We start from the raw sequence: 18,343 nt of genomic DNA on the forward strand, positions 1-18,343 counted from the left end.
TAGGCAAGGGTGGCAGTTTTCCTTCCCTAAACGGCATTAGATGGATTTTTACGACAATTGACAATGGTTTCATAATCATCATTGGACTTCCAGTTCCAGATTTTTATTGAATTCAACTTTCATCACCTGTAGTGGTGGGATTTGAACCTGGTCCCCGGAGCATTACTTGGATTGCTGGATCAATGGTCCAGCGAAAATACCACTATGCCACCACCTCCTCAGGAGGCACAGAAGAGGCACAGGTGGTTGTAGGGCAGGAAGTGCTTCCAAAGATAGAGAGGAGTGAGACCACGGAGAGATTTGAAACAAAGGATGAGAATTTTAAAATCCCAGGCAGACCAGAAATGAATAGACATCAGCAAATTCAAGGGTGATGGTGAATGGGATTTGGTGGAAGGTAGGATATGTGCAACAGAGTTTTGGATGAGCTCAGCTTTAGTGAAAGATTGGAGGCTGTACTGGAGAACATTGGAATAGTCAGGACTAGATGTAACATAGGAAGTCATTAGCGTTCCACCAGTAGATGAGCTGAGGCAGGCAGGGTGTTAGGGAGGACGTTACAGATGTGGAAGCAGGCAGTCTTTGTAGTGGCACAGTTATGCGTTCAGAAGCTCACCTTCATCTCATGGGCAAGATGAGCTTGGAGAGGACTGGAAGGGAGGTAGGAGAGAAATAGGAGAAAGGTGCAAGTTCACGGGGCTGGGCCAGGGAGAAACATTTGGAGAAGTTTGGCCTGAGTGGGCCAAGGGAATGGAGCAAAGTTGCAGAAGGATCTGAATGGGTGGTCTCAATCCTAGTGACAAAGACATCAACTGTTTGCTGCAGTTAGTGTCGCTGGACAGAGGTCAGGAATGGCTGATATTTATTTTGCCCATCGCTCACCCAGAAGCACTGAAGTCAACAGTCGCCTCCATACTGTCACCCATCTTGTTTCTTTGCATGGCTTATTACAAGACCCATTAAAGTCATTAAGGGAATTCAGTTGCTTAAGAAAGTAACAATAGAACTGCAGGTAAGCACCAATGACCTCTGATTCCTACCTATATTTCAGCTGCTGCATTGAGTTAGATGATTGCATCACCTTGTAATTGTAATATTGGCTCTTTCCCTGCACTTTTAGAAATGTCTACCCATACAGTGCTCAGCAATTAATTTCCAAACCCTCTCACCTACATTTTTCGAACATTTTAATCAGTATTCCATGTCCTTTGCTTCTGGGGATTGTGAAAGTTATTGCAAAAAGATTCTATCGAACCTCACTCAGAGATCTGATCACCTTCAGGCAAAGATGTACACATCTGACATTTAAGAGTTTAAAATGTCACGTATGGAGCAGAATATTAAGAATGCATTGCTCTGTTGTTTGGTTAGGCATGTTAGATAAGAGCTTTATCACTTTTGTGGATTTTTATTTTCCTTCCTACTCCTTGATCTCTTAGAAACAGACAATATGGTTCAATAGGCAACGGGCCACCTTAAACTACCTTGTTCCAGTCACATTCCTTTGTGAAAATGGATTTGAAACTTGACCTTAAAGCAGATCACAACCAGACCAATTCTGTGTAAATTCACAGGCCTCAAAAGCGAGCTCCATTGTGCCGCGGGTGCCATTTTACTAACAAAACGATGCATCCAACCCTTCCAGTGCTGCCTATGCTTAATGCCATCTTGGTAAGGCCATTGGAATAATGGTATGAATGTGCACTGGACATATGAAAAGCAGGCATACATGACACCTGTAGGCGTTGGATGCCGATTTGACATTGCACCTGCCATTTTGTATCTCGCTTATCCTACACAGCTGAACATGATGGACTCCCCCAGCACTTGCATTATTTAAAGGACCATTAACAACTTGCAAGTTAATTGCAAGTTTTGCTGGCTGTTTGCTGCACTGGAACTACTGGGAGTTTTGAAAAGTTGCTTACATTTAACAAAACCGATAAGCAGTGGTGACCCAGATGGGGTAGTTTAATAATGGCAAGGGAAGTCCATAGCAAGTTGTAAAGACAGTTATTAACACAACACCATATACATGAGACCCAATTACAGCTCACCAGGTCCTGTTTTCGTTCTAGTCAGCTACACACTGGCTGACCATTTATACCAGTGTTAGTAAGCTACCCCACCCACTTGGGGGCCGGGGAGCTTGCACTCCCAATGAGCACAAAAACAATCTTCCTCAACTGGATGTGTCATGTGCAGGTTGTTACAGGAAGATGTGGAGTAATAGGTTAATTGTTTGTCAATGAGGCCATGATGTTGTTGGTTTTTTTTTTAACTTTATTCGTTCATGGGTTGTGGGCATTGCTGTGGCATTGTGGGTTCCACATCTCCCTAGTGCGATATGCAATACTTCCAACGGTTACCGCCGTGGTGGTGGTGTGTGGTCATATTCAGCACATCATGCTGGTGAATGCCCATTATCCTGCCATCAATTAGGATGCATTCAATCTGTGCCCATCTGGCATTCCAGAAATAAAATTTGGAAATTAAGAAAAAGAAGAAAAAGTTTGCTTTTGACAGATGTCAGGTGGAAAACACAACTGAGAACTAAGGTGAATGTAGAATGTTCAGAGGGGATGTGAAAAAGAAAATAGAAGAGGCAAAGAGGAAGTATGAAAAGAGACTGGCAGTTAATACAAAAGAGAATCCCAAAGGCTTCTGCAGACATATAAGTAGTAAAAGGTTGGTGAAAGGAGAAGCCATGCCAATTCGGGACCAAAAAGGAAATTGACGTTTTGAGGCGGAGGGCTTAGTTGAGAATTCATTTTGGGAAAATAATTGAATTCAGTTTTCAACATTTCATACATAAAACAAAAACATCCAGTAGAAAAGGCAACAGTGGACCCCCCAGCACACTATCAACTAATACATATATGACTCGAAAAATAATGCCCCCCCCCCCCCCCCCCCGTAGCAGCTGACAGTGACCAACTGTTTAGAGTGAAGAATAAACAGACTCCATCTTTTATCGATCCCCTCAATCGCCCTCCTCAAGATGAACTTAGTCTTTTCAAGATACAAGAACTCCATCAGGTCCCCCAGCTACACTGAGGCGCAGGGCGGACAAGCTGACCTCCATCCCAACAGCACTCGCCTCTGAGCAATCAGCAAGGCGAAGACTAAAACATCCGCCTCCGCCCCCTTCTGGAGCTCCGGCAGGTCCGATGTCCCAAATATGGCCCCCACGGGACTGGGCGTCAAGCCCAAGTGCAAGATCGCTGACATGGTGAAGAAGAAAGAACTCCAAAATGTCTCCAATTTTAGACAGAACCAAAACATATGTTTGTGGCTGGCCGGGCCCCTCCCACACCGCTCGCAAGTGTCCTCCAACTCTTCAAACAACTGGCTCATCCTTGACCTCATCAGGTGCGTCCTGTGCCCCACCTTTTATTGTATTAACCCTGGTCTCATGCATGAGGTTGTAGCGTTCACCCTCTGCAGCACCTCACACCACAACCCCTCCTCCAGCGTTACCCCCCCCCCTCCCCCCCCAGCTCCTTCTCACACTTGGGCTTGACTCCCTCAAACAATGCTGTATCCTCCTCCAGAATTCTCCTACAGATTGCTGAAACGATTATTTCCCCCCCCCCCCCCTTCAACTCCATCACTTACATCACCCCCTCCAACAATGAGGAGAGTGGTGCCATCAGAACATCAGGAAATCGTTCCTTACCAAGTCGGCACCTGCATATATCTAAAGGCCTCCTTCCGTCGAATCCCAAACTTCTCCACCAACTCCTCCAAGCTCATGAACCGCCCGTCCAGAAATAAGTCTTTCACGTATAATAAGTGAAAAAAAGTGATAAGAAATAAGTCCACCACCCCTCAACTGTGCCCTTACTCTCCATGTAGTTGCTTGGCAATCCCTTTCAATGGAAATGGCTGACTCCGGGATAAAGGAAGGGGTGTCCCCCAATTTGGTTGGTCACCTGGAATGTAAGGGGGTTGGGTGGCCCAGTGAAAAGGTCGAGGGTATTTGCTTACCTGAAAAGTTTGAATGCAGATGTGGTGTTTTTGCAGGAGACTCATTTGCAGGTGAAGGACCAGATCAGATTGTGGAAAGGGTGGGTGAACCAGTTATTTCATTCGGTCTTTGACAGTAGGGCCCGGGGGTTGGCCATTTTGATCAATAAAGGGGTTCTTTTCTCAGCCACAAAGATTGTGGTGGATGCCAACGGCAGATATGTAATAATCAGCGGTTCATTGGCGGACACATTGGTGGTTCTGGTCAATTCTATGTGCCAAACTGGGATGATATTGGGTTTGTTAGGAGTTTGCTGGCCTCCATTCCTGGCTTGGACTCACATCAACTAATTTTTGGAGCAGATTTAAACTGTACTAGTACAGAAGATGGATCGATCTAGGCCCAGGTCGTTGGTTCCAGCGGAGATAGCGAAGGCATTGTTAACTTTTATGGAGCAGATTGGAGGGCGGCGGGGAGGGTGATCTGTGACTTTTTTACATCCAAGAGATAAGGAATTTTCTTTTCTTCCCATGTCCATCAGTTTCATTCTAGGATTGACTTTTTTGTGGTGGTTAGATCCCTTCCCCCCTGAGTGAGAAAGGCTGATGTAATTTCCGACCATGAGCCACACTTTGTGGACTTGGTTTGGAGTATGGCCCCATTTGGTGGCCACCGTGGAGGTGGATGCAGCGGTATTAGCACATAAGGGATTTTGAGGGCGTATGCCTTCTGCCATTGAGGAAAATGCAGGTTTAATAAGAACGAGTCTATCACCCTCCACGCTGTGGGAAGCCCTTAAGGTGGTTATTAGAGGGGGGGGGAAACTCCAATAAGGCGCATTTGGAAAGGACTGCGAGCGTGGAGTGGCAGAGGCTGGTAGATTCTACCCTTGAGGTGGACCACCGGTACTCACTTGATCCTACCCCGGAGTTGCTAGCAAACAGAAAGAAGCTGCAGATGCAGTTTGAACTGCTGTCAACAGCTGCGGCTCTCGAAGGGAATATTCAACGAATATGGGGAGAAGACCAGTTGTTTTTTAGCCCATCAACTGAGGCGGCAGGCAGCTTCACAGGAGATCATACAGATTAGGGATTTGAGTGGCAGTTTGGCTCCACACTGGGTAAAGTCAATACGGCTTTTGAGACATTCAACAAGAACCTTTATTATTCAGTGCCTCCGAGGAGAGTTCAGACATGGCAGAATTTTTTGATGGGTTTTCCTCCCCATTGGTGGAGAGAGAGAGTGTAGGAAGGAATTGGAGGCCTCATTAAGTCCTGAGGAGATATTAAAAGGTATTGGATCAATGCAAACGGCAAAGTTCTTGGCCCTGATGGGATCCCCATTGAGTTCTACAAGACTTTTGAGGGTCAGTTGACTCCATCAATATTGGACATGTTCAATGACTATTTGTCCCGGGATTCATTGCCTGCTACACTTGCACAGGCTTCTATTGCGCTTATGCTGAAGAAGGACAAGGACCCTACGGAATGTGGGCCATATGGGCCCATATCGCTTTTGAATGTAGATGCCAAATTGCTAGCCAAGGTGTTGGTGATGCAATTAGAGTCCTGTCTCCCAGAGGTGATTGCGGAATACTAGACAGGCTTTGTCAAGGGTCGACAATTGTCAGCCAATATATGATGGTTGTTGAATATTGTTCTTTCCCCCTATCCTGTGCCCAAGGCTGATGTGATTGTATCCATAGATGCAGAGAAAGCATTTGATAGAGTGGAGTGGGAATATTTTTTTGAGATCCTTGGGAGGTTTGGTTTGGGGCAAATGTTCAGTACCAATCTGGAGATGTTACCTTTTCAGCTTTCAGATCTAGATTTTGTTATCTGATAACCAGGTGGCCCATGATTGGACCTCGCTTCATAAATTCAACTGCAAAAGTGGGATAACCTTCCCTTGTCCTTGACGAGCAGAGTCCACAGTATTAAAATGAATTATCCGCCCGAGACTTTTGTTTCTTTTTAAACCTTGCCGCAATTTTATCCCAAGTCCTTTTTTATTAGGGGTGACAAGTTGATGTCCTTCTTTATTTGGGAGGATCCTTAGGATGTCTCTCCAGAGGGATAGACAGTGGGGGGGGGTTAAGCATTACCAAATTTGCTGTTTTAATATTGTGCGGCCAATGTTGAGAAGGTGTTGGGTTGGCTTAACGATCCGTGTTCCATATGAGGACAGATGGAGGCAAGTTTTTGTCGGGGCTTTAGTTTGGGTACCTTGGTAACTGCTTCATTTCCGTTCTCCCCTGCCACGTTTTCTTCGAACCCGAATGTGGTGCCCACTCTGACGACATGGAAGTAATTTAGATAACATTTTAAGCTTAGCTTCATATTGTTGTTGGCTCCATCTTTTTATGCTGTCAAGTTTAGACTCGACATTTAGGTCGTGGGAGGGGAAGGGTCTTGAGTGGTTTGTGGACTTGTTCGTGGAGGGGTGGTTTGCTGGTTTTGAGGAGCTGTCGGTGACGGTTCAACTCTCTAGGGCAAACCTTTTCTGATACTTCCAGATTCGCAGCTTTTTGCAAGAGACTTTCCCCTCATTTCTCTTGTCACCACCGTCCTCCTTGTCGGCCGAGTAGGTGGGGGGATTATTTTGCATATCAATGGCTAGATCTTGTCAGTGCAGTCAGACCCGGTGGTTGAGGTGAGGGCAAAGTGGGAAGGGGAATTGGGACCTACTTTGGATGAGGAGGTGTGGAGTGAGGCCCTACATTGTGTAAACTCCACGTCCTCTTGTGCATGGCTCAGCCTGATCCAGTTTCAGGTGGTGCATAGGGTTCATCTGACCAAGGCTAGGATGAGTGGTTTATTTTCGGGAGTAGAGGACATGTGTGAGCGGTATTCTCGGAGACTGGCAGCTAACTACATTTATATATTTTGGTCGTACCCCAAATTATTAAGCTTTTGGGTCTCCTTCTTTAACACCATGTCAATAATTCTTGACGTCTTATCCTTTGGTGACCATTTTTGTGGTACTGGATTTGCCGGTGCTGCAGATGCTGCCTCGTTAATAGCCCGGAGGCGAGTTCTTCTAGGATAGAGGTGGCCTACCACACCCAGTGCCTCAACCTGGCTGGGTGACCTCATGGAATTTTTGAATTTAGAAAAGGGCAAATACATCATCATCGGGTCGGTTGAGGGGTTCTACTTGAGATGGCAGCCATGTTTTCCTTTTCTAAAAAGTTAGTCACCATCAGTTGTTGGGGGGGGGGGGGGGGGTTAGCTTACAGTTGGGAGGGTGTTTTTTTGGGGGATGTGATCTATACTGTTGGTTGTTTTTCTTATATATTTGTAACTTGTAACATCTGTTTTTATAATGAAAAATCTTCAATTAAAAAGACTTTGTTTTTAATTTAGGAAAAATTAATTTCAGGTAGCTAGCAAGCCACATAACCCTTATGAAAACTGTGTGGGGTTTATTTTTTGACTGTATCTTTCATAGTCTACCAGAACTTACTGTAGCTCTTCGGGATTGAGGTTAATGATCTGCTCCTCAACCTCTGCCCTGAATCCATCCCCGTTGGCTTCACAGAGGTCCCAGTGGGGCTTAGATTTGGATATAATCAGAGGTGCCTCTGTTCCAATGTGGATGAAAGCTGGTCAGTGTTGACTGTGTGGAATGTGAGGAAGGATTTTGCATCATACATGAAGCAGACATCCATCACCACCCCTGGAAAGAAAACAGAGATCTGGAGTGCAGTCCATTCCCCATTGAGATAGAGAAGAATACGTCAAATTGCTTGGCATCCCAGAGGAGCGAGTGATCTCTAGCAGACGACCAGGCCACCAGTTGTTCACCTGCTCATGCGATTGTATTCCTTGCATGTGTGATGGCTGTTGCAATCGTCAACATGGACTTCAGGATGAGTGGTAATTAATAATATTGAAAGGTGCCATCCAACCTTAGGTGGTTTGGTGATTGTTGTGTCCAGAACTTTCACAGTGGCTATGAATACTTTACTGATGTTTTATTCCCTCAGAATAGAAATGTTAGTCAGGCTATGGTAAACGGAGGTTGCCATGGTACTTGGCATGGCCCACTGCTGCAATAAGCTGCAAGCCACATATGCAGTGGTTGCAGGTACTGGATTCATCATCAATGAGTTCTCTGTTCTCTTCCATCAAAGAGGAGCCTGGAGTCAAAGTAACTCTATTGGGCAAGATTTTAGGGCCTTCCTGCCTGTGGGATCATGCGGTCCTGCCGATGGCAAGCCCCAAAGGCAGAGGGTGCAAACAATGGGAAACCCTGTTGACACCGGCGCCAGCCAATTGTGGGCCACCTCCGCTGCCGCAAAACATGGGGAGGGGGGAGCAAATCTCACCCGTTGTCTTGGTTGGTCCCGACTGAAAGGTCAAGGTGATTAGGGTAAGGGCAGGTTTGTGAGGAGGTGGGGGGGGGGGGGGGGGGGGGGGGGGGGGGGTTGGAGGGTAAAGTGGTGGGAGGGTGTGGGGAGTTGTGTGCTATGACTTGGAGGGGTCTCTGATGTGCCCAGAGGTTTCCCAAAGGAGGTCACCCCACTCTTTACCTGACATCAACCTGCGCAACTAAAGCTGCGGGGCTTCCCACCATAGGAACTACCAGTAGTAACAGGTGTCATGGTCTCTTGCGGTCTGCTGTCACTAGATATGTTGAGGCTCTCGAAGTAGACCTCAAGGCATCTGTCTCTACACTGAGCAATATATTGAGAATGACGAGGGCTCTGGTTGAACACAATTACATGAAGTTTAGTGCTCGCCATAACCATACACAGCTCTGCACAGTGCTTGATCTACTGTGGGTTCTAACAATTACAAAGGTTGATTACTTGACTACATGCTTGGCTCATTGGGTAAACGTGAGGTCTGACTGCTACGGAGTCGCAGACAGTAGTAAACATCTACAGTCGGGATCACAAGCAACAAAGAACATCTATCATGGAGGCTGTACCTTTCATCCTCCAGTGTTACACACAGTAATGTCACCATGCAGCTCCTTAAAGGCACATGTCATTGCCGGCACTAGCGTGTATTCAATGGGTGCGATCTACCGGCCGCATCCCACTGGAACTGGGTGTGACACAGCTGGTAGATCCCGGGAGAGACCACCCCCGGGATTCCCGATGGCCATTGCACCTCATGAGGTCTAAACAGTCTCTCACGGCTAAGTGAGTTTATGAACCCACATAGCCATGCTCATGCTGAATCTACCAGCTTCGCTGAGAAGACCTCAGCCGGGTGCCGTTCAGTACTGGCCCCCACAAATCAAGACCAGGTAGAGCGGTACCCAGGCGGGGGGGATCCTAGGCGATCACAGGTCCCCGGGCGGTCGGCCTCTTGGCAGGGTGGCACCCTGGGTACTGCTGGACTACATGATAATTCTCCCGTCCCACATACAACTGTGGAGGTGACAGCGTCTGGCAGTAGTTGGTGGCAAAGCACCTACTAGATTTTTGCATATCCTCCAATCTTCAAACACACCAGTGGGGAGGAGTAGATTTCAGCCCTGGGTCTCTCTTCTCCACAAAGAAGAAAAGTAAGAAGAGGCCTGTAAGAGGTCTTTCAAATTATGAAAGGATTTTGATAGGCAAATTGTAAGGAAACTTTTCCACTTATGAATGAGTCCAGAACAAGGGGGCATAAATAAAAGATAGCCACAAATCAGTTGAATAAAGAAGCAAAAAATACACAAGAGTAGGGCATGTATGGAACTCATTGTCACTTGCACTGGGTGAAGTGGATATCATTGGTCGAAATTGTCACTTGCACTTGTTGAGATGGATATCATTGGTCGAAACTGTCACCTTGTGTTGCGTGAAATGGCTATCACTGGTCGATTTAGGGAAGCTTGATACACAAGAGGAAAAGACACGGTATTAAAGAGGTAATTAGAGTGGGAGAAAACTTGTGCAGGATAAATACGAACATGGTCCAGTTGGACCAGATTGCCTGTGTCTGTGCCCTGGATCCCATGTAGAACCCTGCTATCTTATCCTTATCCAAGAAGTTAATAATTCAAATTTACTGTTGTGGCTTATCATTTAATTGTGCTTCATTCAATATTGGAACAGATGTAAATCATGTATTCCTTTGCTCCCCAAAGTGCTGTTCCACTCCAGTGAAGATATGAATAATATATCATTGACCCCATTCTCATTAGCAAAGTAATAAAATTTCTGTACTTTTGTAATTGCTCTGATCTTCTAATTAGGTCACAGGAGTGATGTTAGAATGTAATCACCAAACCCGCACTGTATAGTGCAGACAGTAACCTCATTTTTGCAGTTGTTTGTAATTTTAATCGACTGAGGTTTTCATGAAGGGCTTGTCTCCTTGCAACTTGTGCTCTCATGGTGCAGGCGATGTTCTTAAAATATGACTGAGGTCCTCGTGGTATTCTCTTTGCAGTCCAACCTCACAAAGCAGCAAAATGGCTTCAAAATCACCTTGAAAACCCTGGAGGACAACCTGCTTTCCCGCCTTTCCTCTGCCTCTGGAAATTTCCTCGGAGACACAGCGTTGGTCGAGAACCTGGAAATTACCAAGAGGACCGCAGCGGAGATCGAAGAGAAGGTGAGCCCATGTCAGGCGTCAAAATGAATGTCATTTAGACAGAGAACATGCCCGCAGACACACTTAGAAGTGATTTATGAGGAAAAAGGGGATGTATTAATTGTCAGTCTGTTTGAGAAACTTGTTAAACACGGTAATTTGCCTTAGCTTCTGCCAAAGCCAACTATCAATATTCCTCAGAGATTAGTCTGGAAAGCAACATGTTTATGAACTCAGATTACTATCTGGATTAGCAATGTTTGAATATAATTTTTTTGAACATATCTAGCCTATTTAACTGTCCTCTGTAGTATTTGATAAAACAGCCAGCTCACACAACTTTTGAAAAAATGAGTAAGGTTCTTTAAATTTGTTGCATCTAATGCAGTTTTTGCTTTTTTGGTTTTGGATTATCTCACGTTAAATTTTATGAAAAATGTTATTTTCTTATTGAAATCAAAGGGCAGAAATTGCAAGTGCAAAATTTCTCGCTCAGTTTTATTTCAATTGCGTTAATGTCAGTATAAAATAGCACAGATGCAGGGGTGTCATTTAATGCAATAAATATTCAGAAGTGAGACTGCAATTGCTTCTAAAGTTGTGAAGGTGACAATTCGAGGCCCCATTTTCATTCATTCTCCCCGCTTTGTCTTTAGTTAGGTAGTTTCATGAATAAAAAGCACGGCCAGGATTTTTACGACAGTGGGCTTTCTCTTCCTGCCATCTGAAGAGACCCCGCCGACATTGCCTATCCTGCAGTGATTTCACGCTCCAGCCAGTGTCAATTGCTGGGACTTCCACCTCTCACTTGGTAGGCGGTCTCGCCTCAGAGAGCTGCCAGTCAACCGGATTAACAGGAGGCTCTCTAGGCCCTGCAGCACCAGAAGCGGACAAGACTGACACTGCAAGCAGCCCCCAAAGCCTAAATCCCAGAATTCCAGGAAGTGGTCTCAGGATGGGGAGTATTGGGAATGCCTGGGGATGGACAGTGGGTGATCAGGATGTCAGCAGAAAGGCCACGGGAGAGGGGAGGGGAGGTCCTGTGGTTATCGTATCTTAAGGAGCCGGTGCCCAATATTAAACGGGGCTGCATGTGGAGGTGCCCCGTCCTCCCCTTCCCACCTTAGACCTGAACCCGATTATTTTTGTTTATCCCACAACTCTTTCCACCAACTTGATAATTGAGGCTGGGTGGGAAACTGCCCTTAAGTGGTTAATAATTGGCCACTTAAGGGTCTCAATTGGGGCAAGAGTCGGCCAGCCTTGTCCACCCTGTGGCAGCTTTCATCACCTTTGTCCTACCAGTGACCAACAGAAAGTCTTTACACAAGCTCATGCAAAATATCTTGGGAACTACTAAGATTATTATATTCTGTGAGTCACTATGAGGACCTGGTTGATGCCACTTGTGAGGAGCCCTTTACAGATATAGACAAAGATACAGCGAGAGCCACAGAAGGACCAGGACAATTATCGAGCAAATCAGTGGGTTGCCAAAGATGGGATTCTGTCAAGTAAACTGAGTATGTGAGGCCTATGACACTCCAATGTGAAACTTGCTGCCCCATACTCCATCCTCAACACACAATATTGCTGCAATCAGAAAAATTTCCAAATCATTCACACCCTTTGCTCATTCTCCATTCTGATCCAACCATTCGTTTGAAGGCAAATGCCCACTTGGTATTTGGGAGGGAAAATTGATTCAGAAAATAAGTGATCCATTAGTTACCTAAAATACAATAAGGAGGGCAAGACAGGTGATGTATTGCAGCTGCAGTATGTGGGAGCTAATGGACACCAGTATAAGACACAGCACCGATATCTGCAGTAAATGTCTGCGGCTTGAATAACTTTGGCTCAGCATCAATGAGCTGCAGGTCAAGCTACTGAACTGTGATGTATCAAGAAAGGAGAAGGTTACCTGTACACTTTGTTCCAGAAAGCAGTCATAACCTTTAGGATAGGGTTGGATGATTTGCTCAGCTGTGAGGGAGAGGAGGATTTGGCCATGAGTGAGGCAGGTTTGGGGTTGAGGAGGTAAAAATGGAGGAGCCTCTGCCCTTTCAATTGTCCAACAGGTTTGAGGTTTATACAGCTTGAATGAATGAGAGCAGGGGCTGCAGTGTGGATGAACAAACTGACCATGGCACCATGGTAGAGGAAGCCATTCAAGTGGGGTCAGTAAATATTTATCATGGTAGTAGGAAATAGGGGTCCCCCACACCATCTAGCATTACCTTCAAGGAAGAGTTAGTGAGGAGGAATAGGGTTGGGAGTATTGGGCAGAGTCTGGCCTTTGCACATCTCACCTCTGTTGCTTTGCTTGCAGAACATTCCTGATCCAATGCAGGATACGGCCACTCTCATCCGTGCTGGGGTCCCTTTGAATAGAGATCCTTTCGTTAACAGGTGTGGTTCGTTTCAGACCCAGAATTCTGTGATTGTTTGGGTAACCCAATGGCAGAGTTGAAGAGTGTAAAAGCTCAGACGACCCGAGAAGGTGAATCAAAATATCGGTTTATTTTCAGCCAAAGAGAATAGACCGCAACGCGGAATCCAGCACATAGGTCCTAACCGGGACTTCCGGTCATGCCGGTCCCAATCCAGGCTGGCTTTTAAGGGTTGATTATATGAGCTCCGGCTGATGGGCCTCCATCCATTAGCAGGGAAGCTCGTATTCTACGAGCCCCACGGGGGTGATCAATTGGGTCGTCCCTGTGGTTCTCCTGAGGTTTATCCCAAAGAGCTAGGGCAAAGTCCACAGTTGCAATGATTGGCTTCCTGACCTCTCAAAAAGCCCAACCCACTGCAAGTTAGTCGATTCCAATAAAATTCTGCCTGCCTGCCTATGGTCACACTCTGTGAATAAACCAAGTGTTTTGTTGTGTAAAATCACCTATTTCTCTCCGTTTGACAGTCTCCTTTTTAATATAGGTTAAAGAGGCCAAGATAACGGAGCTTAAAATCAATGAGGCACGCGAACACTACCGACTAGCTGCAGGCCGAGCTTCTCTATTGTACTTCATAATGAATGACCTCAATAAAATCCACCCCATGTACCAATTCTCTTTGAAGGTATGCCAGTACAAACCCACCAACTGTTTCCTTCACTCCCTCCTGGTCAATTTAGCTGATGAACTACTTCAATAAACAGTCTCGATTTTTCAATGTGTTCCCATTGTTCTAAATCCTTTCACATTATTGTATTTGAAGCAAAGGTCAAGTGTCAAATAATCTTACCAGATTTGATACAAAAAGCCATCAAGTGCAAAATTCATTGCTCTAGATAGTGATCAAAGAATTACTCCCTGGGGATTTTACGCAACTCATTTTATTGTTTCAGAAAGTAACTGCTCTTTGCTATTAAATTGCCAATGAGGAATAAAGAGCTAAATCTAATCTAGACTTTGGCATGTTTATAGAATGAAGATTTTATTGCTGGTGATATAATGTTCAATAACATAATTTGCTAATAAATTCTGCTGCTATTTTCTTTCAGGCTTTTAGTGTTGTGTTCCAAATGGCTGTGAAAAAGGCGCCAGCTGATGAAGTCCTCAAGCAGAGAGTGGCCAATTTGATTGACAGCATAACATTTTCTGTGTTCCAATACACAACAAGAGGACTGTTTGAGTGTGATAAGCTGACCTATACAGCTCAGGTTACCTTCCAGGTAAATAAAAGCCATTCTATAACTCTTCATTTAACCCACATTCATTTTAGCACACTCCCATGCAAAGCTGTCCCTGTAAGATGGAGCCTGGCTTCCCAATGACACACTGGATAAATGCACTGCCCAGGACGAACAGAATTCCTTTTCACTCAATGCTTGCTGATTGTAGACGGGGGAGCTCTCACTTCCTATTGACGTCAGGTGCCCCGCAAAAAAGTATTTGTGTGGGCAGTGGGTGAGGGCTCAGGTGTCAAGGTCTTTGCCGTTGAACTGCCTGCGACACACCCGGACATGAAGAATGATCAATTGGGTGATGTAATGAAAAATCTCCAGTGCCACAACCAAGTCAGTGATTGAGGCAGAAAAAGATATTTGTACCAAGAGAACCTGCCGTTAAGTTTAAGACCTTCGTATCCAACCTTTTGTGCTCTGTTTGGGATATTTTCTAGAGGAAGCATATGTAATTTGTGTTGTGAATTATTGCTGACAGTGTGATTACAGAGAAAAGCACATTTGTTCTGAATCATTGTTGAATTGTGTAATAGCCTATAATATAATATTAAAATCAAAGGCAATGGATGATCAGAGAATTTTGATCAAGTAACCTGAAAATTATTACTGTAGGTCCTTCTTAAAATAATAATCATTCTATTTGCATCAAACACTCTGTAGAGAATCCTAATTTTATTTCTCATTTCCAGCTATGCTATTTCTTCATTTTATCACTTTTCACTCCACCCATTCTGTCCATGCCTAGTTTAGCGGAATGTTTTTGTAGAATTTTTCCCAAAGAAGATACATTTTTCAAGACTCTATGCCTGCCTGGAACCGCAGTCTGCCAGAGTGCTGCTTAGCAAACCAGCCATGAGAATCGCTGTTCCTGATTCGATGAGCTCTTAAAGTTGATCTGAACTACAGGAAATCGTGAGTGGCGCAAATCAGGCTTGCAATTGTGTAAAATGTATTGCACTGCATTCAAACCAAAAGCAATTCACAGCCAATGGGGCACTTTATCAAGTGTAGCCACTGTTGTAATGCACGAAGCACAACAATATTTTGAGCTGGTTCAGGTATAAATATTGACCAGGACTCCAGGTAGAACTCCCATGCTCTTCTCAAAAATAGTACCATGGGATCATTTGTTTCCCCCTTAAAGAGCAGTCATGGCCTTGATTTAATAATAATCTTTATTAGTGTCACAAGTCGGTTAACATTAACACTGCAATGAAGTTACTGTGAAAATCCCCTAGTCGCCACATTCCAGCGCCTGTTCGGGTACACTGAGGGAGAATTTAGAATGTCCCATTCACCTAACAAGCACATCTTTCGGGACTTGTGGGAGGAATCTGGAGCGTCTGGAGGAAACCCATGCAGACACAGGGGAACGTGCAAACTCCACACAGACAGTGACCCAAGCCGGGAATCGAACTGGGGTCTCTGGCACTGTGAAGCAACAGTGCTAACCACTGTACTGCTGTGCCACCCATTTAATGTCTAACCTGAACGATTTCTTCTCTTCATTTCCTGATCTGTTGATTTCACATTCAATTTCTGTGTTTTCTGGTTTTTATTCTGCTGTGCAAAAGAAATGCCAGTGAAGAATAAATAGATCCTTTAGGTTAAAATAATATGACTTCTGAATGGCGATAACCTAGTAGCAGAAGCAATCAAATGCTCCTTGATGATGGCCAGTAAAATCCTGGAGCTTATTTGTTTTTTTATAGTATGTGTTAGTCATATTTACTCCAGTGCAGCATTTGAAAAGTTCAGAATTATTTTTCTATGCAAGCATGCTATATAGCATCAGTGCTATATAACTCACGATTATCCTTGCAGTTTTGTTGGTGTACAGGAGATCACCCATCACTATACACTATACAGAGCCAACCAGAGGTGATATGTAGAACATGACTTCTTTATGTTAAGTAATGGGTTAAGAAACATTCCAATTAGTTGTCTCGTTTATGTTAAGTATCTAATAATTGACACTGATATGTAAAGAGGCTTCAGGTGGCCTTTATGTCAGGTGATGCGAAGATATAGTTTTGTGCAGAGTCTGTTAAAAGTGAAATAAAGGTCTTTGTAAAAGGAGCAGTCCCATTGATTCTTTATACAACAGCAGCTAAACGTCTAACAAACGGGAGCAGAGGATGGTTGCTGTGCAAATGTGAAGGGTTGAAAGATACAACTTTTCCAGACCAAACCAAGGAGTGAGTGAGAAGAAAAAAAAAGAAGATATATGGCTGAACCTAGGCTAAAGATGGCCGGATATGACTACCCCCACCTTATTTTCTGAAAGGGGATTGTATGACCAATGGAGAAGTGCAGTAGTTATGTGGACTAAAGTAACTGTCTTGGGAAAGAGAAAACAAGGTATGGCATTGGCTCTTTCTCTACCTTATGACAGTAAAATCCGAAGCAAAGTGTTTTCGGAGCTGGAATTGGAAGAGGTAGACTCAGAAGAATGTCTGGAGACTCTATTATGTTACATGGATATGAGTTATAAAAAGAATGACTTGTTAAGTGCATATGAAGCATGGTCGGATTTTGATAGGTTCCGGAAAATAAGGATTTTTCCATGGAAGACTATATAATGGAATTTGGCAGACTATATAAAAGGCTGCAGAAACACAACCTTGAATTTCCACAGTCTGCGTTGGCCTTTAAATTACTTGACTGTGCTAGAGTGAGCAACATGGATAGGCTCCTGGTTTTGACAGGAGTTCAGTTTGCGGATAAGGATACCTTATTCGATCAGATGACAGAAGCTTTAAAAACGTTTCTGGGGAAACATTCGATTCCGATGGCTCTAATGACCCAAATAGGTCAGTCTGCAATAAAGCAGAATTTGGAAGCCTTTTTCATTTCATTTGAGAAGATGGCTAAACAAATGAAATGGCCACAGGACAGGTAGTACTGATTCAAACAAAGCTGGTAGGTAAGGCTAGTGAAGTGTTTGCATCACTGCCGGAGGAGGTATCTGGTATGAGGAGGTGAAAAAATCCATCTTAGGTGCATATGAACTAGTGCCTGAAGCCTACAGACAAAGGTTTAGAAATTTAAGGAAAGAATTTGGTCAAACATACTTGGAGTTTGAAAGGCTCAAACAGAGTAATTTTGATAGGTGGATAAGACTTTGAAAATTACCAAATGTATGAAGCTCTCAGAGAAATTATACTTTTGGAGGTGTTTAAAAATTAAATTCCTGATGTGGTGAGAACTCATGTGGAAGAGCAGAGGGTTAAAACTACGAGATTAGCAGCAGAAATGGCAGATGATTATGAATTAGTTAATAAATCAAAGCTTGGTTTCCGACCATCAGTTTCAGCCTGTGAAGGATAGAAACTGGGGACATGAGAAATACTCAAGTCGTAGAGGCAAAGGTGATCTAATGGGAGCTAATAAGGAGAGTGTACCTCAGATTAAAAAAGAAATCCAGGAGGGTGGAAAAGAAATGAAAAGTTTCAAATGTTTTCACTGTAATAAACTAGGCCATGTAAAGTCACAGTGTTGGTGGTTGAAGAAAAGCACTGGGAAGGCTGATGTGGTAAAACAGGATAAGACAGTGGGGTTTGTTAACGTGGTAAAGGAAAGCCCAAGGAAAACGAAGGAGGTGCAAACGATTGTACAGCCAGTTCAAGAAGTAATTGTTAAGATGGTGCCAGATGTCTTGAAAGAATTTACTTGTGTGGGTAAAGTTTACTCATGTGTGTCAGGAGGAGCAGGTAAAGAAGTCACAATTTTAAGAGATACAGGGGCTAGTCAATCTTTAATGGTAAGAGATGAGGAATTATGTAGTTTGGGAAAAATGTTGCCAGAAAAAGTGGTGATATGTGTAATGCAGGGTGAGAGGAGTAGTGTTCCATTATATAAGGTAAGGTTGGAAAGTCCAGTGAAGAGTGGTGAAGTGGTAGTAGGAGTAATAGAGAAACTATCTTGTCCAGGAATACAGTTTATCTTGGGTAATGATATAGCTGGATCGCGGGTGGGAGTGATGCCTACTGTGATTGATAAGCCATTGAAAAATCAGACAACTGAAGTGTTGAAGGACGAATATCCTGGGATTTTTCCGTATTGTGTAGTAACAAGGTCGCAAAGTCACAGGTTAAGACAAGAGGAGAAATCGAAGAGTGAAGGTGAAGTGCAATTATCAGAAACGATTTT

General features: G+C 44.2%; 1 protein-coding gene across 2 annotated transcripts in view; it reads left to right on the forward strand.

Moving 5' to 3' along the window:
• Nucleotides 1-18,343, forward strand: part of dnah9 (dynein, axonemal, heavy chain 9) — a 779,494-nt gene that overhangs the window by 550,139 nt on the left and 211,012 nt on the right. For both annotated transcript variants that reach the window (XM_072483125.1, XM_072483126.1), the window contains 3 exons: nt 10,363-10,527; nt 13,444-13,584; nt 14,009-14,179. In XM_072483125.1, coding sequence (XP_072339226.1) covers nt 10,363-10,527; nt 13,444-13,584; nt 14,009-14,179 — 477 coding nt within the window. The remainder of the gene's footprint in view (nt 1-10,362; nt 10,528-13,443; nt 13,585-14,008; nt 14,180-18,343) is intronic.

This window comes from Scyliorhinus torazame, chromosome 18 (assembly GCF_047496885.1).
Source record: "Scyliorhinus torazame isolate Kashiwa2021f chromosome 18, sScyTor2.1, whole genome shotgun sequence".
In the NCBI taxonomy this organism is placed as follows: domain Eukaryota; kingdom Metazoa; phylum Chordata; class Chondrichthyes; order Carcharhiniformes; family Scyliorhinidae; genus Scyliorhinus; species Scyliorhinus torazame.